This window comes from Gobio gobio (assembly GCF_949357685.1).
Source record: "Gobio gobio genome assembly, chromosome: 6".
Lineage (NCBI taxonomy): Eukaryota > Metazoa > Chordata > Actinopteri > Cypriniformes > Gobionidae > Gobio > Gobio gobio.
Genome location: NC_137102.1, coordinates 6,459,127 through 6,484,190, shown reverse-complemented (window position 1 = coordinate 6,484,190; position 25,064 = coordinate 6,459,127). Strand labels below are relative to the sequence as shown.

Sequence of the window (25,064 nt, the reverse complement as noted above, 5' to 3'; positions counted from 1 at the left end):
GAAGGAGGCGGGATATATGAGGACGGATATCTACAGCACTTGTAACGTTGCACTGAATGGCTATTAACTGTGAGAAGACAGTGTCAGTCAATGTATTGGACAACACAGCGACCATAAATGTAAAAAAACGAAGTTGCTTATAATATTTTCCTAACAAGCAACCACATTTTTTAAAATAAGCCCAAAAAAACGCAACCCGCGACTTGTTATTTTTTAACGCGACTTGCCAAAAAAAGAAGCCCAAAGTCGCATGTTATACGCGGACTTGGCAACTATGGTCTTTAGTGAACATATACAGAGTTGAATGAGAAAATCGGGTGTTACAATGAATTTGGTCCGTGCAGCTCTTAAAGGGCTGGACCTGATATTCTGTGAGAAGCAGGGCAGGAACATGCCAGCCAAGTGAGTTTTTAGGGTTTTTTTAACCCTAAAACAATGATAAAACAATGAATAGTAAGTTCTGTCATATTATTCAATTACTTTTACCGTTTTTTTGCCATGGTATCGATTCAGTATCGGTATTTTAGTCTGGTATCGGTATCTAAGTCATAATTTTAGTATCGTGAAAACACTATTCTATATAAAAAGTATTTGCTGCTTTTCTCTTTTTTTGATACCGTATGTTGGTTTACAAATTTGTACCTTTTTACAATTTTACTCTTTCAGTTTTACATTTTGTCAAGGGCTTGTTTACATTGATACTTTTTTGATAGTACACTACTGAAGGCCAACGTTGCAAGTTAAATAAAATGTTTTTAAGTACAATTGTTGAAAATTACTGTCATAAATTAGTCGATATAAAAATAGTTGTTAGTGGCAGCCCTAATCTAAATTAATTGGGTGTTAGATGAGGTAAAGATAAAGTTAATAACGTTATACAAATTTCACAGTGTTATTAAACTAATCTTGAATGGTGTGATGCCATTGCATGAACAAAAATTATAGGCTTGCTGGTTTTAGGCCGATTTTCTATATCAGTGCATGGTTTAGCACATAACTTGAGCAGGGTGGCTTTTGAAGACAATTTGTCCAAGCCTAAAAGTGCGTCTGGTGACCTCAACGCAAGGACACGAGACGCGGCACACACTCTCCCTCAGCTGCTGTATGCGCTAGTATAACATCCAGCTGAGCTCGGCCTGGACCATTCTCAAATGACAGACACACAGCACAATCACAGCAGCGAGCCCGAGCCAACAGCAGCACACTATTATTCTGCTGACTAACACTAAGCACCCACTGTTCAGTAATCATAGACTGCTACTTCTGACTGATAATGACATAACCACCGCTCAACTGCTCACGTTTAAAGCTACACTGTGTGACTTTTTTAGTTTATTCTAAGCTAAAAACACTTAGTTCTTTCAAAAATATATGTCTCATTAATGTATATTTACTTCTTTCAAGTAATAAAGTATTCTCGTAAGTTTATAATATGCCATTGAAAATACATACGGGTGAGGGGTTCGAATGCGGGTCGCCATGTTGCCCCTCCATCTTGAAAGTACATTAGCCAAAGAGGGACATACCCGTAAATTCAAGCTTCGCCTTTCGCGTTTTAACACTCGATGGCACCGTGTCGAATGTGGACGAGGGCGAACTGGAAGCCATGTTAATCTTGGACTAAATCGGCCACCGTACGAGTTAAAACGAAATCGGAATTGAGAGGAAGAGAAACTAATATTCACTGGATGGTCATATACCTTTTCACCACTAGATGGGGGAAAATATCACACAGTGTAGCTTTAAGATGATCGAGCAGTGTTCCTCTTTATGTGTTTTGCACGCTGCAGTAATGCTAAAGGCCCATTCACAGTCACAAGGACGAGAACTACAAAGATAACTATAAAGTTATAATAACTGTTCTAATCCTAAGAGGAAGTCCACAACATAACGATAACGACACAGAGAAACAATCACTTTCAGAATTTTTTTTCCAGCTGATGAACCATCAGAATCCATCCTGACATTATATAACTTAAAAGTACAGACAACATGCGCTTAAAATAAACAGAATGTCATTGAGCGTTAGTGTTGATTTTTCATTTTTAAAGTTAACTAATCCTTTAAGCTTTATGAATTGCTTTGTATAAGGTAATTATTATAATAATTTCCTTTAATTTCAAAGTCTAAACAAATTACCAGGATGATAATTCAATTGTTTCGGAAAATGGATAAACGCATCTGCTAAATGATTAAATGTAAATGTACATTAAAAGAAGTAGATTTAACAGCTCGATCTGCTCCTGCTAAATGAAAACATAATGCTGTGAAAAATGAAAATCTGGGCAGCACTGAAACATCAAACCATAAAATTTTCCAGGAATTTCAAGGCAACCAAATGTGGCGCAAATCCTCTGATTTCCCATCTGGCCACAAATCAATGGCTGCATATCAGGTCTGCCATAAAATAGGTCACTAGAGCATTTTATGGTTGTTCCCATGACTACTATGCATTGCAGGCACTATAACGTCGCATGAATGAATACACAAGAAAATAAATGTGTAAACAAAAAACAAAAAAAGATGACAAACCAGCAGATGCCAACAATATAAAAAAAAAACTAAAAATGGCTTGGGGGAGAAAAAAAAACGACATAGCTTTAAAATCAGAATCACATTTGTATGGTGAGCATGTGGTCTTTTGTGTTGGCAAATATACTCATTGTTTCCAGAACCATCAATAAAACACAATGATGAGATTCCTCAATACTGTCGTAATCTCCGCTTGGAGTTCAAACTACACAGAATTATACCAAAGAGATAATGCAAATAAATAAAAAGTCTTGAATTATTAAAAAAGAAAACGTTGTTGTATTCAATAATACAGTGCGTTTGTGCCTCCTCCTTTAATTCGCTTGGAGCAAACAATGCAGCACATTATGAGCAAATGGTGAAGGGTGGACATCTTTTATTCATATTTTTTTGTGCTAGAGACAGGAATGACTAAGCGACGGGTGTACATGAGCATCATTGTTGTCAAGTAAAGAAAGTACAACTGAAGAGGAGTTGGACTTCTAAAAACATTCAACTGACCATTGTGTTCTCATCCTAAACACATTAGACCATAAAATACCCACGTCTCGGTCCTGTTTGTCAATGGTTCTCTTTAATGCTTTAAGCTCCACCTCAGGCATAATGAGTGAATCCGGTCTATAGTTGGATGGGTTTTGCTGCAGTGCAGAATATAACTGCGTGTGTCTGTGCAAGGGATTTATTCTATGCCCATGTAAATGAAGCACTAACTGCAGTATCAGTCACTGGGGACTTCTCCCTTAAGCACTCGGGGACATTTGGACTTTTTTGGCCGAGAGGATTATTAGATGCTGGGCAAAAACACAGAATCTCGTACGTCCTTCACTCGATTGTGCTGTATAAAATACGACAAGCAATACGAAAAGAGCAAATCTCCATTTAAAGGGTTAGTTCACCCAAAAATGAAAATTCTGTCATTAATTACTTACCCTCATGTCGTTCGACACCCGTATTTGCGCTCATCTTCATCTTCAGAATGAAATCGTCATCACTATATAAGTCGTTATTTTGGGTTTTTTTTTGCACAAAAACTATTATCGTCACTCCATAAAGTTATTGTAGAACCACTGTAGTGAGATGGACTTTGTAACGACGTCTTTAGTGCCTTTTAAGGGTCTTGATAGTGAACCGTGCCATTGAGCCAATGGAGGCCTTTCAGAGCCATCAGATTTCAACTAAAATATCTTCATTTGTGTTCTGAAGATGAACGGAGGTCTGACGGGTGTCGAACGACATGAGGGTAAGTAATTAATGACAGAATTTTCATTTTGGGTGAACTAACCCTTTAAGCCCTCAAGACAAAGTTGATCACTTCTGAAATTTCCTATTTGGAATGAGCCGTATGAACAGAAATGGAGTAAAAAAAATATATATATATATCCTGTCTTTGAGTATGCATGCCAGCAGCTTGTTGATGAGCAGTCTATACATCTGCCTTCAGTATCTTGCCATCTGGTCCTCATGATGAGACAGTGTCATGGAAACCATTATCAAGATGGAGAGGCTTTGTATGGAATGCAGGATTAGAGCAAAGGTGCTGTGGACAAAATGGAGTGACGGACGGTGAAAATGTTTGAGGTGTGTTATTTCATATCCTGAGAATAAACTACTGTTTAAGCATTTCTGTGGCTAAAAGTAATGGCAAGGTCATGGTTTGATTCCCAGGGAGTCCATGAACTAATAAAATGTATACCTTAGTTGCTTTGGGTAAAAGCATCTGCCAAATGCATTTACAGTCAAACCAAAAATGATTCAGACACCAGATTTAATTTCTTTACTAGTGTGTCCAGGACACTATAGTTCATTTGAGTAAGTGAGGAGAGCAAAATAGTAAACTGTGACATATTCAGGGTTCCCATTCTTTCATGAACACCAGATTCAAGGACTTTTTAAAGCACCTTTTATTTAAAATCAAGCACAATAAATACAATAAAGGTGGGTGTGTTACTGCCAATATATCAAATACCTACTGCACCTGTGTCTATCATTAATGCAGTAACGCTAAAGCATATGCTGACGACTAAAATACAATTTCCAATGAGGAAAAATTTCCAATTTTACAAAATCCAATGAGGAAAGAGGCTGGTGTAGAAGAGCGAGCGAGTTTTAACGAGAGATGCAGTTTGCAGCTTTTATTCCTGCTTCTAACATTTATTTCACACTAGTTTTAGTTTTCTTTTTTATAAATCATTACTTGATTAAAACATCAAAATATAGAGATAATATTGTATACATGAATTTTCCAATTAAATGAAAAAAAATGTAATTGTTAGGCATTAAAAATATGCAAAATTATTTATTAAATCACATGCATGTACCTGTTTAAAAATCAATTTGAAGGCTTTTACGACCTGCATATGTATTATATTTAACATATATAATTGCTGTCGTAATAACGGCCCATTTCAAATGTTTACGTGCTTTTCTTCTTTTTATTTTTTTGAGTGGTGATGAAATATATTGCTCTTGTAAAAACTTGCCAGCATTTAAGTAATGAAAGTCTAGATCTTTAAAATGCATCCAAATTACAGCAAAGCGCAACCGTACGGTGGCCTGCAGTGATCAAAAGGGATATAAACAGTTAATTTTGAAGTGATCTCATCTTGAAAACTCAGAGACGTGGATTCGGATGCAATTAAATCAACACACGTCCTTGGCTTTTGTCTATAAACAGTCTGTAATTCAGCCGGGGATTTTTACGCGGGTGGTGGGAGAAAAACACTGACATTCTGGATTCGGGCGGCAATAAAAATCATAGACTAGCCCCTGTCAATGATGAAAATACCTTACGACCCCACGAGAAACAATTACCGTCCCAATAGGGCTTTTGACAGTAGATGGCGCTTATGAAACAGCAGAAATATATAGGAATATCTTCCTCCCGTAATGCTGTTTTGTTCTGGCTTTGGCAGTGCATGAAGGCCAATGTTTGTAATAGACCATGCTACTCTAACAAAATGCAGTTCATGCTTTATTCAACCTATGTTTGTTTTCAAGTACTTTCCAGGCCTTGAATCCATGTGTCTGTAATTCAAGAACTTTCAAGTACTTTCAAGAAGTGTGGGAACCCTGCATATTATACCTAAAAATTCTTCATACAGTGACTAAAATTGATCAAATTGGGAGCAAAATCATTCCGACACTTTGAGCTGAGCATGTTTTGCTGAAGTGTTTGTTCCTTTGTGACCTTTGACACCACAGACAGAACATATCCATCTATCAAAGTTATCTGACATTATCAAGATAAATTTGTTCTGACAGTCTGACTCTTGAGTTCTTGTCATACTTTATTAGCATTTTCTAAACTATAGTGAATAAACTGTGATAATGTGAGAAAATGTAGAAGGTGTCTGAATAAATTATGGTTTGACTATAAATGCAAAACTGAGGGGTGGCTAAAGAGATATGAGAATGAGGAAAAACTGCATTTAATAATGTGTATTTGAATTTCAAAAAGGATGTTGAGATCTTCTCAGGTCCCAAGATCTGTACCTAACCCAAATAGACGTACATAAATTAATAAATTAATAAAAAATAATAATACTTTTACAAAAAACACCTGACCCAAGATAGACCAGACCAGAAAAATGAGACCTGAGTCCAACTCAATGAGCATTTCTTTTCAGACCCGACTGAACTTGGATTCAGGATTTGTGTCTTCTCTGGTCCAATCAGTAGAAGCCCATTTAGCAAAAATTTCCCAAGACCTGAAGCTACTAATGTCGGATCCGATCCATGTCCAAGGCCTTCATAAAAGTTTAACACCTCGGGTTTTCGGATCGAGCTACAAGGCATATGCAAAATCATACAGTATGAATGACTGGGGAAAGAAAATATAAAATCAGTTTATTATTTATGAATTGATAATTTAGTCAACTTCTATTGAAGATAATCCTCAGTCGTGTATCCTATGCAGTGTTATCACTGTGAGTTGCTGCTCCAAATCAAGTAACTTATGAGGTTTCATGACAGATAGGAAGCTGCCTTAAAGGAACACTCCACTTTTTTTGAAAATATGCTCATTTTACAAGTCCCCTTGAGTTAAATAATTGAGTTTTACTGTTTTTTAATCCATTCAGCCGATCTTTGTATCTGGCGGTAGCACTTTTAGCATAGCTTAGCATACATCATTGATTCTGATCAGTCCATTAGCAGCCGCTGCAGCCATGGTAAGGCCGCGAAGATCCGCGACTATTACGCAGGAATGAGAAAGTAGTTCCTAGCCATATAGGTGCAGAAAATCGCAACTTTTAATTTTCAGTTTGTCTTAGCACACGATGTAACTGTAGAAGAGTCAAGTTTTAAATAGGAAAAATATTGAAAGTGTCTTTGGTCATTTTTTGAATGAGATGCTAATGGACTGATCAGAATCAATGATGTATGCTAAGCTATGCTAAAAGTGCTACCGCCAGATACAAAGATCGGCTGAATGGATTCAAAAACGGTAAAACTCAACTATTTAACTCTAGGGGACTTGTAAAATGAGCCTATTTTCAAAAAAAGTGGAGTGTTCCTTTCAGCGCAGCAGGAGCATTTAAATGAGCATTAGAGGTAGCGTTACATGGACGTAGGAAAATTAAGACCTGTTTAAAATGCTTTAAGACCTAGAACTCAATACTTCAGTGAATTAAGACTTTTTAAGGCCTAAAATTTAGATTTTTAAATTTTAGACTTTTTAAGACCCTGCGGGAACCCTGTAGATAGAAAAACAAACCTGTGTGTGTGTGTGTGTGTGTGTGTGGACTGGTAATCCCTATGTTATGGGGACAAAATGTCCCCACAAAGATGGCAATATCCGAAATCCTTGTCCTTGTGAAACATCTTATAAATCAGACTAAGTGATGTTTTTTGAAAATGTAAAAATGCAGAATGTCTCCTGTGATGGGTAGGTTTAGGGGCAGTGTGTGTGTGTGTGTGTGTGTGTGTGTGTGTGTGTGTGTGTGTGTGTGTGTGTGTGTGTGTGTGTGTGTGTGTGTGTGTGTGTGTGTGTGTGTGTGTGTGTGTGTGTGTGTGTGTGTGTGTGTGTGTGTGTGTGTGTGTGATGGGTAGGTTTAGGGGCAGGGGCAGTGTAGGGGGATAGAATATACGGTTTGCACGGTATAAAAACCATTGCGCCTATGGAAAGTCCCCATAAAACATGAAAACCCAACATGCGTGTGTGTGTGTGTGTGTGTGTGAGAGAGATCATGACTCTTTAGCTCCGCCCACTGCACGCCTCCACGAGCTCGGCTGTTTTCAGAAAGAATCGGTACAGCGTATCTGTCTTTTATAAATCTGATAAAACTAAAGTCTCTTCGGAGATATGAAGGATGCAATCCTACTCTATAGGTACTCAAGATTAACATGAGATGTGTGTATTATGCCCCCTTTAATGCTATAAAAACGGGGTGTAACGTCATGATTGACAGCTGTGCTTGAGATTGAGTCTGCGGGAATCACTACTGCAGACTCTCCAAATGACATAATCGGCAACAACCGTTTCTGGTATATTTTGGCTTCATTTTTACATTTTACATCATTACAGTAGAAGGAAGTGGAGACATGTCGTCTATCTTTTTTTATAGTCTATGTTCTGAATAAAATAAGAGAGAGGAAATCCTTTGGATTCCAGATCCTGTATTCAAAAGGGGCCAAAAGAGCTGCCAAAACGAGACACCACGGAGGAGTCTCTCCAGATCACCAGAAACATCATTAGCTAAAACCACTAATGGGCTCTGAGCCACTAAACCACTAACCCAGCCTGAGCTTTCTGTTCGTCTCTTTAACACCCTCGCTATAAAAAAATACGGTCAGCTTGCCCATGTGTATTATTCAGAGCGCTGTTCATTCACCTCCCATTCATTCTGCCTCACAATGCCTCCTATCACCACCCAAGACATTGCTAATTCATGGTGGTGACATTCATGTCTCCCAGTGTCATTCAGGGATCACCATGTCTGTCTTGGCCATTAAAACCAGTGTGTCAATAGAGAGTGGGCTCTGTGGCAGAGCAAGAGGAAGCCCCTTCATCCGCCTCCAGAGCTCTCTGTTGTCTTGGCAAGTCAGGTGTTCACTGGCCCATGTGTAAGTAGGTTAATCCCTTCTCTCTCTCTCTCACTCTTTCTGCTCCTGGAACCACTGCTCATGAGAATAACCTCTCCTTGTTACATGAACTATTCTTAGAACATCGCAAATCTCAGATCCACAGAGGATGAGCGATGTTGGCTTGTGGGATTTCTGCTCTTTGAGAATTAGGGGTCTTGCGTTTCCTTCATCAAAACATCAAAGCGCGCAAATAATCTAGACGAATGCATTTTCACGTCTATGGACGAACTACAAGAGCTTGATTCATGATGATAAATTATTTAATAGTTCATATGGTGAAATGAAAGAAGCCGATGGCTTTGGTATATTATCCCAAATGACATGCATAAACATTACCGAAATTAAAACCACTTTCAAGTAAAGGTTATGGAGTTTCCTAAATCCCATTCGACTCTACCACTCTGCTAGTCCATGCTCATCTATGAACATAATAACATACAGACATCTAGGTCATGGAGACCATTAGCCCATCTGCCTTCGCTTATGTTCCAGTGCATTTGTTGCTTTTTACTAATTAACTGAGGTTGATCTAATCACGGTTTCACTTGTTTGAGGTGCTTTACAATCTCTGGGTATCCCTGAATATATACATCAGATATAAGTGCTGGGCAATCGATTAATCGCAATTAATCACATCTAAAATAAAAGTTTATCATTATTGTGTATATTTAAATTAGGGTTGGGTACCGAACTCTGTACTTTTAAGGGCACCGACCGAATTAAGTCTGTACTACCGAGTACCGATTCACATTAAATCAATCGGTACCAAATTTCAGACCCTGAGAACGCATCTGGTGATATAGACTAGTGTCTGTGAATATATCACCGCAAAAAGACTATTTAAATACGAATCCTGCGTGTCTCTGTGCGAATGAATGCCGTAGAAGTGCGGTTTACCACACACACACACACTATCGCGCTCACTATCACTATGACGGTCGCATGTTTCAATCTCTGCCGTCTCACTGAGGACATGAACGCACAAACGTCATCTCCAGAGCCACTGAGAGTCACTTTATGAGCATTTTACCATTTAATTTGAGAAAAACTGCGTCATATCATAAACACACAAAGGTCTTCACGGCAACATGTCAAAATAAAAGTCTGGTTTATCTTGACAAATACATCACTGTTGTACAGTAGAATTTAGATACGTCTCAATTAGTAAGACTAACACTAATGTAATAATAATCAAAACTTTATTTTTTAGGTAATAAATTAAAAATGTTCTGTTTTAATGTTTTAATTTTAAGTAGGTACTACATTTGAATTTGAACGAACTTCGCGACCGAGCTTTTTTTGACCGTTAAAAAAAGGATTTTCTATATAGTATGAATAGACGAATGTAATCCGGACGTACTACATCCGTCATGTTGTCATGATCATGTGACCTACCAGCGTCAGTTGCGTCCCCTCATTGGATAGTAAAGTGTCATTCGTATGCACACTTCAGAATCTCGCCGGAAGTAGTAGGTCTTCCGGGTATTTTTTGCCTACAGTTTTTCAAATACTATGAAATTCGGACATACTACTCTGTTGGCGTAATGTTTTTCGCATACTAAATACAATAGTAGAGAAGTATTCGATTTCGGACGCAGCTTTTATGTATTTTATTGCTTGCTTCGTTTTAAACTTGTTTGCTTTGTAAAGCACTATATGCAGTAAACATTATAATAGTATAATAGTTCATATTATTAATAATAACTGTCAATTGTATGACATAGCTGGTCATGTTATGTCAATATTGCGGCTACCATTAAAGGTGCAGTGTGTTGCATTTATGAGGATCTATTGACAGTAATGCAATAACTATGTTTTCAGTGGAGTATAAAGACCTTACATAATGAACCGTTATGGTTTTGTTACCTTAGAATGAGCCATTTCTATCTACACACACCACGGGTCCCCTTACAGTGAAGTCGCCATTTTGCGCCATCATGTTTCTACGGTAGCCCTAAACGGACAAACTTCTCTACAGAGCGCTAGTCACTCTCTGCTCTCTCCGACAACGACATTTTTGTCCCATGTTGACTACCGTAGCGCTGGTCGATTGCAATTCACAACCTCACCACTAGATGCCACTAAAATTTTCGCAGTTTCCGATGTAAATAATGCAGCGTTCTCGAGATCTACGGTAGCCAATGCGGTTCCCGTGTAGTGTCGTCAAAAGTACCGACCACAATACCAAATCGGTACTGAAATTTAAAAAATGTGACCCTTGGAGCACTGTACGATTCTGCTCAACAGCGCTCAAAGCATCACATTTTTAAAATTTCAGTAGCAATTTGGTATTGCGGTCGATACTTTTAACAACACTATTCCCGTGAACACCATGAAACACGCGCAAGAGCTGCAACGTAAAGAGTAGGAGACTAACAAAGGCTAGAACGAAATTGTTGAATAAAGTCATTATTTTGATTTGGTTTTGCGCACAAAAAGTATTCTCGTCACTTCATAAATTTAAGGTTGAACCACTGGAGTCACATGGACTATTTTAACGATGTCTTTACTGCCTTTCTGGGCCTTGAAAGTATTAATTAAACTGCCGTCTATGGAGAGGTCGAGAGCTCTCGGATTTCATCAGAAATATCTTCATTTGTGTTCTGAAGATGAACGAAGGTCTTACGGGTTTAGAACGACATGAGGGTGAGGAATTAATGACAGAATTTTCCTTTTTGGGTGAGCTATCTCTTTTAAGGCCCACTGAAGTTCCTTGAAACGCACAGCATTATTCAATATGTTGACGTAATTTCCCCTGAAACGACTCCTCCCCTTTTTTAAAACAGCCAATAGCATTTCGTTAATGTCACAGTTTGACTAGAGCGTTTCTGTTTGTTAAAGCCACAGTTTCCCCCTAATCTCTAACAGTTTCTCATCATAATCTCCTCCATATCGCTTTAAAATACAGCATTCTGTGCTGAATTCAAATGGGTGCGATAAGTGCGTCGTTTGTGCCGACTCGCGCATATGATCCGCTCTGTTATCTTGTGTCTTGGCTCTGGTCTAGTTGGTGTGTGTGTGTGTGTGTATGTGCTGCGGCAGTGCGTGTGAAACTAACGTGAAACCAGACTTAATTCGCCTCAACTGAAAGCATATTTTAATTTTAACTTTGCCGTCAATTCATGCCGCGTTAACCAATCAGGTGCCTGCTCGCTTCTGTCACGTGATGAGAAACCCAGCATAATTTAAAAATACTACTATTGTGTCACAAAATGTAGTTTTAAGACTTTTTCAGGTGAGAATGTAGTAGTTTAAAGCTCAAATCTGTGGTTTATTTATAAAGAGAGCGCCTATTTAAAAATCTTGCGTTTTTGGAGTTGTGAGATCCAGGCGATGTCCTGTAGTGGTTCGTCTTGTGTTGATCTAACGGGCGATCTTTGGTGTCATGAATCTATAATTTGTTGTCTGCCAAATCGTTTTGACTGAGAGCAAAGAGAAGTTTCATAACTTTATTTTTTTAAGATATTTAAATATACATGCAGTGAAGATAATGTAGGAGTTGCCTGGACCAGATTTGTGTGGCTATTAATGTTGAATATATATTTTTAATGAAAATGAAAAGAGGCAGATGGTGTTTTATGACATATTTTTCCTGGAACGCCTTGAACACTATTTCGCTTCAAACGCTCAATTTATATGCGCGTCCAATTTGCTGTGGCCGCGCGAATGGATTCAAAATGTTCAAGCGTCAAACTAAACGCAGTAGACGCGATTTTGACGCTCTATTCGTGTTTGGTGTGAACGCAGCATTAGAGTGTAGGGGGTGGGGCTTCAGATTCTAGAGAGCATTTGATTGGACAGAAGATGAAGTCTGCAATGATGTCATCAAAATCTTCATTTTAACGAAAGTGAGAGACTGTACGTTTTGCGAAATGCGAATTTTGTAATTGTTTTGGAACACACCAGCTTATTCGTAATACATAGTCGTAACATAACTTATTCGTAACCTAACATAGTCATACTAAAAGCTAAAAAACTAAAATTTTGATTTCAGGGGGCCTTTAAGAAGCAACCCGGTTGCTCCATGTAGAATAAAACCGTTAAAAACGACAATTTTTTCAAAAAAGCGCTGTTATAATTAAAAAAAAAATAAGTCAAATACCAAGTGCACCTTAAATATTGAAGGATGTAATTTCAAGACACAAATAAAATTTGATCAAATTCCCATTGACTCAATATTCACTGCACATCCACACCACAGCATCGATGACATCACAGAGTTGAATCCAACGGACCTCTTCCAGCTTACATGCCAAAACATAACCAAAATAATTTTTTATAAGCGCATTAACTTACAATAGGCATCGCTCGATGAACCCAAAAGAACAGTTATTCGTTGTTATTAAAAATTAAATTCGCTAACATGCGCACAAAGCAATAAAACACCATTAAAACAGCAGAAATAACGACTATAAACAAGAATTGTTGACATAATATTACTGGATAATAATGTGTAAACAATGGATGGTATTCTGTGTATTCCGTGTAAATCAATATCGAACCGGTGCTTCAAATGAGAAAGAGTGCCAAGGAGAATTTAGAGGTTGCCGGACAGAAATGAGCGTAAAGTGTGTTTAAAGTGGATCCTCCGTAGGATTTGGCTCGCTTTGGAACCGTTATCCGTGTTGGGGCAGCGACAGGGCGGCCTTACCTCTTCCAGAACATTGACCGTGTTCCGACAGCTCTGCAAGCGGGTGGTGAAGCTCGAGGTCGTGGGGGAATTGTAATCCTCCGTCGTCTCCGAGAGAAACTCGGACACGGAGATCTGATCCGGCATCCTTGCAAACACAGTCGCCCGATAAAAATGGAGGGGAGAAAAATCACAATAGCACCATGAATTAGACAGGGGTGGTCGGGAACGGAGCGGTGTCTCAGTTTTGGGGAAGGTTGAATGGCAAGGCAATGCGTAAAATGAAAAGAAACGTTGCCAAATGTGTGGCAGTGGCTTTTTCTTCACTGGCTATGAAATCCCCGTCCCTTGTGTGTGTAATTTCCACGTCTTTCCTCTTCCTCTCTTAATTATTATCCACTTGCATCTACATAAAACGGCTCAGGCTCCTCTCCTTGTTCTCCCGTAAAACGCTGGTTTAAAATGCCCTCATTCCGCAATTTAGCTTTAAAGTAATTTTTGGAGTATTTCCTTCAATTATTGTTGTTCCGGTTTCGGAAGCGGTATCATTCTGTTTTCCCTTTCCTCCGTTTTCCCGTTTTCCCCCCCGTCCTGACGGTCTGAGCTCCCTGACACCAGCGCGTGCACGCACGCTCATCTCCTCCCACCACTGATGACGGGATAAGCAAGAGGAGAGACTGCGCATGCGCCAGAATGCTTTACCTTTGCTGCTTTATAAAATATTTTTTTTTAACATCAAGAAATCGCTTTTTGGCTTTCTCAGTTTGTGTAAATTCACTTGGGGTGGTTATTTTCCCCCACATTCATTTCACACGATTATGTGGTTTTGTTTCATTAATACGGTGTATACTTTTTTCGGTAACACTTTAGAATAATGGTCATTAGTTAATGTATTAACTAACATAAACTAACCATGAGCAGTACATTTGTTACTGTGTTTGTTCATCTTTGTTAACGTTAGTTAATATAAATACAGCAGTTCATATTAGTTCACAGTGCATTAACTAATGTTAACAAGATTTTAATAATGCATTAGTAAATGTTGAAACTAACATTAACAAAGATTAATAAACGCTTTATAAGTGCAATTCATTATTAGTTAATGTTAACTAATGACCATTATTCTAAAGTGGGGTACATTATAACATGAGCATATGACAGATTCAAATGTTATTTGATCTAATAAAAAAATATATAAAATACCATTATTAAGTTTTTCAAATAAATAAAAAATGGCATTTTTGAGTTTGACAAAAAACACTGCAAAACACAGCTATACATCATAGTTCAAAACAATCATAATTATTAATTTCTGAACATTGACTCTCAGTCATTATTTGGTTTCTCAATAGAATTCATAAAAGTATTGAATATAATATATTTCTAAATAATATAAATAATAAATTATTGGTCAAGTGAACAAATTAGTTTATTAATTGTGACTGAATTGTGCAAAAATAAAAAGAGTCCAATTGGGTCATTTATTTATGCCATATTTATTATTATTTAATTCATAGATTATAAATGTAATGTAGTCAGTGAATTCTTTGGCCTGCTGATGTCTGAACGCATCCAGAGGCATGAAATGTTTAAGAAGCAGTCATATAAGCTCAAGCTAAATACGGTTATAGATCGTATGACACTCAGTCATATTTATTATGGGCACAAGCACTTAACTATCACCTTATAAAATGGTTTGTCTCAAATTCACCAATTTTTACTTTTGGAACTACACTATATTATTACCATTATTTGGACATCTCACAACTGCAAACGAGAGAGGGCATCCAAAGAGACCACAATCTGCCCATGGGGACATGAAAACATTTAAAGGGTTAGTTCACCCAAAAATGAGAATTAGCCCATGATTTACTCACCCTCAAGTCATCCGAGGTGTGTATGACATTCTTCTTTCAGACGAATAAAATCTGAGTTATATTAAAACACATCCTGGCTCTTTCAAGCTTTATAGTGGTAGTGAATGAATGTTTCTGATTTGAAGTCCATAAAAGTGCATCTGTCCATCATAAAAGTGCATCTGTCCATCATAAAAGTGCATCTATTAAAAGGTCTTTCACCGTCAATCAATGTGTACGGCGTCTGTCGGAAGCTAGTTATTTTAGTTTATAAAGTTCTTAATACGGATATTTTTCTCACACAAACGCATCATATGATGGATAGATGCATGTTTATGATGGATAGATGCACTTTTATGATGAATGGATGCACTTTTATGATGAATGGATGCACTTTTATGATGGATAGATGCATGTTTATGATGAACGGATGCACTTTTATGATGAATGGATGCACTTTTATGATGAATGGATATAGTTTTATGATGGATAGATGCACTTTTATGATGGATGGATGCACTTTTATGATGGATAGATGCACTTTTATGATGGATAGATGCACTTTTATGATGGATGGATGCACTTTTATGATGAATGGATGCACTTTTATGATGGATAGATGCACTTTTATGATGAATGGATGCACTTTTATGATGGATAGATGTACTTTTATGATGGATAGATGCTCTTTTATGATGGATAGATGCACTTTTATGATGAATGGATGCACTTTTATGATGGATGGATGCACTTTTATGATGGATGGATGCACTTTTATGATGGATGGATGCACTTTTATGATGAATGGATGCACTTTTATGATGGATGGATGCCCTTTTATAATGGATAGATGCACTTTTATGATGAATGGATGCACTTTTATGATGGATAGATGCATATTTTTTTATGAATAGATGCACTTTTATGGACTTCAAAACAGAAAAAGCCATTCACTGCCATTATAAAGCTTGGAAGAGCCAGGAAAGAAGAATGTCATATACACTTCAGATGACTTGAGGATGAGTAAATCATGGTTTAATTGTGGGGTGAACTATCACTTTAAGAGTTCTGGCACTTAAACCTAAAGAAAGTTTGATTACTCTTGTGCAAATCTATAAACTCACTATAAGCAGATATGATGTGCAGATTGAATGGTATTACATTAAAAAAAAGAGCAGTACATTTTCTACTCACCGACTCCATAAAGAATCCCTGGAGGAAAAACTTGATAAACGAGAGGATGAGGACCTCATCTCTGTAGTCACCTCAATAAAACAGCCTCGAGTTGAGACAATAAAAATGCATTACCATCAGTGAGAGGAGAATGTGTCAAATACATCTGTTCCCTATTGGAAAATCCAGAACTAGTAGCTGATTCTGGTACAAGCTACACCAATTTGGACCATTTTAACCAGCATCTTTAACTGGCCGGTCGGTTTTTTTGAAGCATGTTAGTTGGTCAACCAGTTACCATGTTCCAAAACACATTTTCTCCAATTTAGGCTGGATTTTCCAGAGAAGTAAACATGTCAATAGTTAAGTGTGATGCTCATCTTTCCAAAGAAAATTACAATCCCCTTTTGAAAACAAATTTTGCCACTCAGGGAAAAAAGCCACGCCTTATAAGTAACTTACCGAGACAGCTGCGGTTTCACTCCGTATTAACAACAGATTAAAAAGTAATTGCAAAAGCGATTGTGCGTAGAGCTCCGTGTTTCCAAATGGCACCATATTCACTGCATTGTGCTCAGTCCAGCGCGCGGACATTATGGGCTGGATCACATGCCGCTACAGTTACAATGAGCTGGAATGCGCGCATTGATCTGCCCCATCTGGAGCTGCTGCTGGACAGGAAGCGCAAATCAAGCATGTGGGCTGGAGGGGGCCGGAGGAGGGAATCCTGCACAGGACCACAACTAATGGCAGGAACTGGGAACGCTTAACTTTTAAATGGAAATCTGATACCGCTGGCGAAATGAACGCGTTCTGCGGTATTAAATTCAGCCTCACTGACAGAAATGACAAGCTGAGAAGAAAACACCATCAGCAATGCTACTCACTCCTATATTAGGATCATAAGACACAGGGAAGTTTAATTTAATTAATAAATAGTTTAAAAAAAATACTTTCAACGTATTTTGGATAATCGCTACCAGTGTTGGGGGGGAACGCATTACAAGTAGCTTGAGTTACGTAATAATATTACTTTTTCCAAGTAACTAGTAAAGTAACGCATTACTTTTCAAATTTACAACAAAAATATATGAGTTACTTTTTCACATTAATTTGACTGACAGCTCTCCTGCCCCCATGTTGAGAAAATAAGTGCAGAGGCCTGTGTGTGAACATGATGGTTATTGTAGTTCTAGACTAAATGTGAGCATTTATTTATCTCACTTGCACAATAAAGATTCTGTGCTCCTCAAAATGATTAAAATCAGTCAAATGCAAAATCAGAGTACTATGCAAACCTCCAATAATTAAATGTTAAATAAAACAACTATTTTTATGCATAATCTACCTTACCAATGTCTTGCTGCTGACCTTTGATGATGAAAATTACTAGATTTTTCTCCTGCATCCTATTCTACCATTATCCAGAATAGCAGCAGAGCTGCGCCCTCGACTGTTCATGCGTAAATTTGCATTTTTACCTCAGCCTGGGGCTTATTATTTCAATTTTGGTATGAAGAGGTCTTTACCGTTGCACAAAAATATAACATTTTTGTTATAAACAAAAACAAGCCCAGCCCAGGTGAGAAAAAGTAACGCAAAAGTAACGTAACACATTACTTTTCTTAAAAAGTAACTAAGTAACTCAATTAGTTACTTTTTAAGGGAGTAACGCAATATTGTAATGCATTACTTTTCAAAGTAACTTTCCCCAACACTGATAGCTAAAATAGTAGCCTAAATGCATGTCATTATGTTTTTTTTTTATTTTTTTCAAATATGTTTAAAATCAGGCAAAGATCAAATCCACATCCTTCATCTCTTGAAAGGCATATTTTCTTTAAAATTATTTTATATACTTTTCTATAAATAAATGTTATAGATGCGATAATAGTTAATATTATATAAATACATCAATCAGGCATAACATTATGACCTAATATTGTGTTGGTCCCCCTTTTGCTGACCCGTCACAGCTGGTCATACGCAACAAACTGAGATGCACTGTGTATTCTGACACCTTTCTATCAGAACCAGCATTAACTTCTTCAGCAATTTGAGCTCCAGTAGCTCGTCTGTTTGATCAGACCACACGGGCCAGCCTTCGCTCCCCAAGTGTATCAATGAGCCGCCCATGACCCCACAAGATCTGCAGTTTTGGAGATGCTCTGATCCATCGTCTAGCCATCACAATTTGGCCCTTGTCTAACTCACTCAAATCCTTACGCTTGCCCATTTTTCCTGCTTCTAACACATCAACTTTGAGGACAAAATGTTCACTTGCTGCCTAATATATCCCACCCACTAACAGGTGATGAAGCGATCATCAGTGCTATTCACTTCACCTGTCATAATGTTACGCCTGATCATATATTTATTTATTTGTTATTCATTTCTCTATTGGGTTGTATCTGCAAAGGATTGAAAATCATTGCTCTTAAATACATCCGTCATGTTTTTATAACAATGGATTGAATCATTTGGTACACACACTAAAAGTCCCCGAGCGAAACAGCAATAAATAAATCACATTTTTGATGCATCTGAACATGCACAATTGAGTACAAGAGGGAAAAAAGTGCATTTATTATGGAGGATCTGCAACAGAATGTTCTAAACAAGACTTGAGCAGCTCGTATAGCCCTCAGAACCTCAGCAACTAACTGAGGCAAACCAATATAAACAGGAGAACAGGGGATTTCATCTCCATTTCAAAGTCTTTCATCCCTAACATCCACCTCCAAGCAACCCTGACGCTTTCGAAAACTTATAAAAGCTCAACCGGCTTAATCGAACAAATTCCTTTCGAGTTAAAATAAAAAGAACAAAAAACAAAACAGCCAACACAGATTTTAATAACACACCTATATAAAGGCAATAAAAACTGATGCGATTACCACACATGTAACACAGCTCCGTTAAAAGAAAGAACAACAGAAAAAGTCGTCCGATTGACTTTTAGTCCATGGACGCGGTGATGGGGAGAGCTGTTAGCCCCCATCTCGTCTCTTGCCCTGTAAAGTTAGGGAGCAAGATTACTGCATGCTGTGAGCTCACAGCTACTGAACGCCCGCCCTGTTTTCTGGGCGGGGTTTTGCTAGGGGGCGTGTCCGGCACAGCCCCCTCTAAGAGGGGGTGAGACAGGTTAGTCTGAATCAGAGTCACTACTATCTTCTGAAGATGAGCTGCTGGAGCCGTCCGACCGGTCATCGTCCTCATCGTCATCTTCATTCTGTGTATCACACATCAATGTTAGAAAAAACATGAACACCTGCAATAATAATAATAATAGACCCTTTTCACAGACTGTGATGATGACGTGTTTTAACGGTCATCAATATCGTAAATCCTGCAGCGTTTTCATTTTTTAAAAAATATATGTACATTTATAACACTAATACTTTGTATTTTATTTAAGGCTGTCAAAAGATTAATCGCGATTAATCTCATCCAAAATAAAAGTTTACATAATATATGTGTGTGTACTGTGTATAATTATTATTTATATATAAAAACACACACAAGCATGTATATATTTTTAAAAAAATTATTATATTTATATATAATATAAATTATATAAATGTATATACAGTATATACATGCAAATATTTCTTAAATATATACATGAATGTGTTTGTATTTATATATACATAATAATTATACAGAGTACACACCAATATATTATGTAAACACAAACTTTTATTTTGGATGTGATTAATCGCGATTAATCTTTTGACAGCCCTAATTTTATTACTTTTGCATCAAATTACAATAAAAAAAGTTATCGCTGCTGTGAGGGTGTTTAGTAGGGATGCCACAATTCTCAATATAATATTGAACCGTTCGGTACAGCATTCATGGTTCAATACGCGCTTGTGAATTGCGTTTATTTCGGTTTTGCATTTAATTAACTATTTTTCTACAAATTCTATCATTTGCCTCCATCCCAATACTGTACAAAGCGAAATACATTTACATCACACGTTAGTGGTAGAGTTATACTCACGGAAAACTATAGTTATTCACAATCACTAAAGTTCATTATTTGCATGCGTTTTGCATTTGCGCTTTTCCGAGCGCGCGCACTAAACGCCTGTCAAACACGTGATTACTGGACTAAGTAGTCGTCTTACTGCGCTAATACTGTCAAATACACACAAGGTTAACATACACACAGTCGGTTATGTCTAAAGATAAAGTAAAATTGCGTGTGTCTGTAGATAACATGCACGGAGGTCTTAAATTGACAGCAGCGCAGCCGTCCTTAAAGGGACAGTTCACCTCTAAAATGATGTCATTATTTACTCACTCTAATATTGTTCCAAACCTGTATTCATTTCTCAATGACAGAATTTTCATTTTTGAATGAACTATCCCTTGAATGTTAATACAACAACAAAAGACAAAGAGAAAATCACTCACTGCTCTTGACTGAAGAACTAATACAGTAGCTTTAATAAGAATCAATGTATATTTTATAGTGAAGTCTATGTAGTGTTTTATTTTTACATTTATTCATTAAATTTCATACTTAAATGCTGCTGTACAGCTCTGAGCTGCCAGTGTAAATCTTTATATACATTTATTTTATATTATACAATACACTAGTAATGTGTACAAAGGTTTTTTTGAGTACATTTTTATGTTTAAGTAAGGTTTTTTAAATTCTTTTAAGTAAAATAAAGAAAGAGTATTGCAATAAAAAATATTCTTTTTTTCTCCTTAACCTCTTGCTGTTCCTGTCGCCTAAGAATAGAATAACAAAAAACACTTGTGACAAGCCATCAGAACCGAACCGAACCGAAAACTGTGGTTAAAAACCGAGGTATGTATTGAACCGTGGACTAACTGTATTGTTGCATCCCTAGTGTTTTGTAATAGCGTCTATGGGAGTGATGGTAAAAAATAACATATTTCTCTCTTATCACAGCCGTTATCAATCTCACTCTATTTATTCCCTCTTTTTGAAAGTTGTGAAATCACAACTGTGGCGTTTTTCTTTTGTTATGTGAGCAAATGGGCACACAGAAAAATATTTAATGTATTCTCTCATTCACAGCTATAATATTTAACCCAACTATGACGACTTCCGCTCTGAGAAACCTGGAAATGTGAAAAGGGTCTAAAGAGCAGATTTTCTAGAATTTAACACAAGGAAAATTAACCTCATCATCTTCATCATCATCATCACTATCAGTGCTTCCGGATGACTCCTCATCATCATCCTCCGAGTCTGAGGAGTCTGTTTTCTCATCATCGTCATCGGAGTCCGACGTGTCCTGCTGGAAACCAAGAGTCACATCTCTCTCAAACATGCGTATCACGGTATTTGCTTGTGTACACACACACACACACACACCATCAGTACAAATCAATTAGCAAACTTTAAGATGATGTAACACTCTAAGTCCATAGCCTGTGTGGGTGAGTTGCCCAGAGAGAGCGGGCGTTACCTTGGCCCGGTACGCCATGGAACGCTTGCCCCCCCCAGGACCCACCGGCGCGGCTCTGGCACCTACCGCCTTCCCCTTGGTGACTCGGACTTTCGCCCCGGGACCTCGTGCTTTTGTCGTGCTTCGCCGTTTCTATAAGGGCAGAGATAGGGCAGGGTGGGGTGCAAGGACAAAACAAAACACGTTCAAGCTCAAGCAATGATTAGTAGCCCCTAGGGATGCCACAATACTCAATATAATATTGAACCGTTCGGTACGGCATTCATGGTTCAATACGCGCTTGTGAATTGCGGTTTTCTCGGTTTTGCATTTAATTAATTATTTTTCTACAAATTCTATAATTTGCCTCCATTCCAATATACTGAACAACGCAACATACATTCACATCACACGTTAGTGGTAGAGTTATAATCACAGAACACTGTAGTAATTCACAATCACGAAAGTTCATTTGCATGCCTTGCCGGTGTTCTGTCGATTTGTCCTACCTTGTCAGATTTTGCTACCTCCCATTAAAACAGGTAGCACAATTCGACAGCAAAAAATGCTGCCTATCAGATTGTGCTTCCAGCGTCATATTCATCTGATTTGAGGCTTTATTAATATCCATACCTACCCCTACCCTGAACCTACCCTTAAAACTATGTAAATATTTTAAATAAATAAATATTAAATATGGATGTAAAATGCTACCTATCAGATTGTGCTACCAGAATCATATTAATGTGATTTGCTTATCCACACCTACCCCTATCCCTACCCTAAACCTACCCTTAAAATGTAAATATAAAAAATAAAAATAAAAAATATTTATGTGGGCATGCGCAGTAAGCCTTGGTAGGACAATCTGACGGGTAGGTGTCATGTGTGAAATGTCAGGACACCGGCTCATTCGCATGCGCGGTTTTAACATGCGCTTTTCCGAGCGTGCGCACTAAACGCCTGTCAAACACGTGATTACTGGACTAAATAGTCGTCTTACTGCGCTAATACTGTCAAATACACACAAGGTTAACATAAACACAGTCGGTTATGAATAAAGTGAAAGTAAAATCGTGTGTGTCTGTATATCAGATGCACGGAGGTCTTAAATTGACAACAGCGCAGTAGAGAACACACGGTCCTTAAAGCTACACTGTGTAACTTTTTTAGTCTATTCTTAGCTAAAAACACTTAGTTCTTTCAAAAATATATGTGCTCATTAATGTATATTTACTTCTTTCAAGTAATAAAGTATTCTCGTAAGTTTATAATATGCCATTGAAAATACATAAGGTAATGGGATCTAACGGTGGTCGCCATCTTGCCCCTCCATCTTGAAAGTACATTAGCCAAAGAGGGACATACCCGTAAATTCAAGCTTCGCGTTTTAACCGGTTTTAACCAAGCGGCAACCTCCCGCAGTTTCTCTTGAAGCCAATACGGAAGTGCCTCAAACTGCAATTCATCGACTGGCCGCTAGGGACAGGATCCAGAAGGGAGCAGAATCTCATTGAGCCCCATGTTAAAATGGCCAACTTTAGAGCAGAATAAAACATGTTTACAGCCTGGTACAAATTGTGCTTTTGGTCTATACGGCTCCTTTTGCCCTTCATGACAACTGTGAGGGGGGTGATTTTTTTTTATAACTCATTCGTTTACATTATATAAAGCCTTAAAATTCTGAATAATTAAGGGCGTGGCCATTTCGAGTGACAGGTGGATAGCCATTTATCTGCTGTCTGTTAGTCATCGCGTCACTTAAGCTCCGCCCATGTCCCGCCTTTTTGCCCATTTTCTGTTATCCGGGAGTGACGCGCGATGACGCGCTGCCAAGATGGCGCGTCCCTACTTTGCGCTTCAGAACGGCTCATCAGAATCCTATGGGTGACGTCACGGACACTACGTCCATATTTTTTTACAGTCTATGGTTTTAACACTCGATGGCACTGTACAAAATTCCCTCCCTCGCGCATGTGCGCGTCAACTTGTTCAGACTTGTCTGGTGCATGCGCAGAGAGTTTCATCTCAGCAGCTCCAGTAACAGAGTTAAGGCCTGTACACACCGGGACGAATATCACGCGCGCTTATCGCCAGCGTTTTTCGTGCCGTTTTTCGGCGCGTCTTGAGTGTTCACACCCAAGCGATTTTCACTGGCGCTGCGCCGAGTGAACGTGCACATTCAGTCGATGCGCTCCCGGTACACAAGATGGTGCTGCGGCACTTTAAGCCTCTGACACTCGCTTGTCACACAGAAGGAGAAGAGAGACAGTATTTACGTGCTTGCCAAAACCATAGACATATTATGTATATGGACAAAACCATTCACACACTTTTTGCTAACTGGCAAGCAGCATTAGCAGTTCATCTTCTTTGTCTACTTACTACTTCTTCGTCGTATCAATGTGTGCTCGGCAAGACCTTTTTGTGCTTGAGCGCCACCAAGTCGTGTGTTACTGTCACTTCAGCAGCTCCAGGCACGTGAACAAAAGCGCCGATCTCATTGGTCAGACAGTTTTTTAATAAAAAAAAACCGCGTCAAAATAAAAAAACGAACCCGAGGCGTTTTTTTCAAAATTACGCTTTTACGCCTGGCGTTTTGCGCGTCGGTGTGAACACTCACATTGGCGCCCATTGTTTAGTCCCGAGGCGTTAAACGTCGGCGATAAACGCGTGCGAAAATCGCCCCGGTGTGAACAGGCCTTTATACAGAGTTTTCCTGGCTTGTTTATTCCTCAAAAGTCTGTTTTTCCTTGTGTGGCATTTCTGTGCGTTAATAACTCCGTAAGTAATAATAGTTATTGTCATTGTAGATGTGTTTCAGAGTGTGTCATCGCGTAATTCAGTTGATGTCACCTCAGAAGTATTTTTGTGTCAACATACAATAGCATAATGCTCACCTATTTGAATAATCATTCAGTTATTTTATCAACAATGTTTATTCGTTTATAGAAATATTTGCTTGTAATGTATGTTGATGGAAATATGTATCAGGTCTGATCGGCATATTAACAATTGTTATACAGAGCGCACTGCAGTGCTAACGTTAAAGCGGCGCACACACTTTTGTAACCCGACACCGCTTGTTAGCAGCGGCAGCTCCGCTCCTTTTAATGCAGCTGCATTTAGCGCCTATATATGGTACAATAAGCTCTGGTTTACGGTTACATTATACAAATGTAACTTATAAGTATAGTTATACAGTTCTTAACTGTGTATGTACCATCCTTATTTGTTCTCTCACAGAAACCACATTTATGTACATATCCACACAAACCTGTTTATGCCTTGCAATTGGATGACTGAATAAACATTACTATCATCAAAGTTCACTCTGGATTAGCTGCAGTTCTTTCT

The 25,064-nt window shown here is 38.2% G+C and overlaps 2 protein-coding genes across 11 annotated transcripts in view; both read right to left on the bottom strand.

Moving 5' to 3' along the window:
* asap1a (ArfGAP with SH3 domain, ankyrin repeat and PH domain 1a) overlaps positions 1-16,860 on the bottom strand; it is a 99,342-nt gene extending 82,482 nt beyond the window's left edge. For 2 of the 3 annotated variants that reach the window (XM_079819626.1, XM_079819627.1), the window contains exons 1-3: positions 16,738-16,860; positions 16,297-16,381; positions 13,268-13,394 (exon numbers count right to left, since the gene is read on the bottom strand). In XM_079819626.1, the coding sequence (XP_079675752.1) occupies positions 13,268-13,394; positions 16,297-16,355 (186 nt within the window). In that variant the 5' untranslated portion in view covers positions 16,356-16,381; positions 16,738-16,860. Of the gene's footprint in view, positions 1-13,267; positions 13,898-16,296; positions 16,382-16,737 lie in introns of those variants that run through there. The other variant, XM_079819628.1, reaches the window with a different exon arrangement.
* A 1,977-nt stretch (positions 16,861-18,837) lies between these two features.
* Positions 18,838-25,064, bottom strand: part of ubtfl (upstream binding transcription factor, like) — a 45,390-nt gene continuing 39,163 nt past the window's right edge. For 2 of the 8 annotated variants that reach the window (XM_079819610.1, XM_079819612.1), the window contains exons 18-20: positions 21,729-21,860; positions 21,441-21,557; positions 18,838-19,507 (exon numbers count right to left, since the gene is read on the bottom strand). In XM_079819610.1, coding sequence (XP_079675736.1) covers positions 19,421-19,507; positions 21,441-21,557; positions 21,729-21,860 — 336 coding nt within the window. In that variant the 3' untranslated portion in view covers positions 18,838-19,420. The remainder of the gene's footprint in view (positions 19,508-21,440; positions 21,558-21,728; positions 21,861-25,064) is intronic. The other 6 variants (XM_079819611.1, XM_079819613.1, XM_079819614.1 and 3 more) reach the window with 3 other exon arrangements.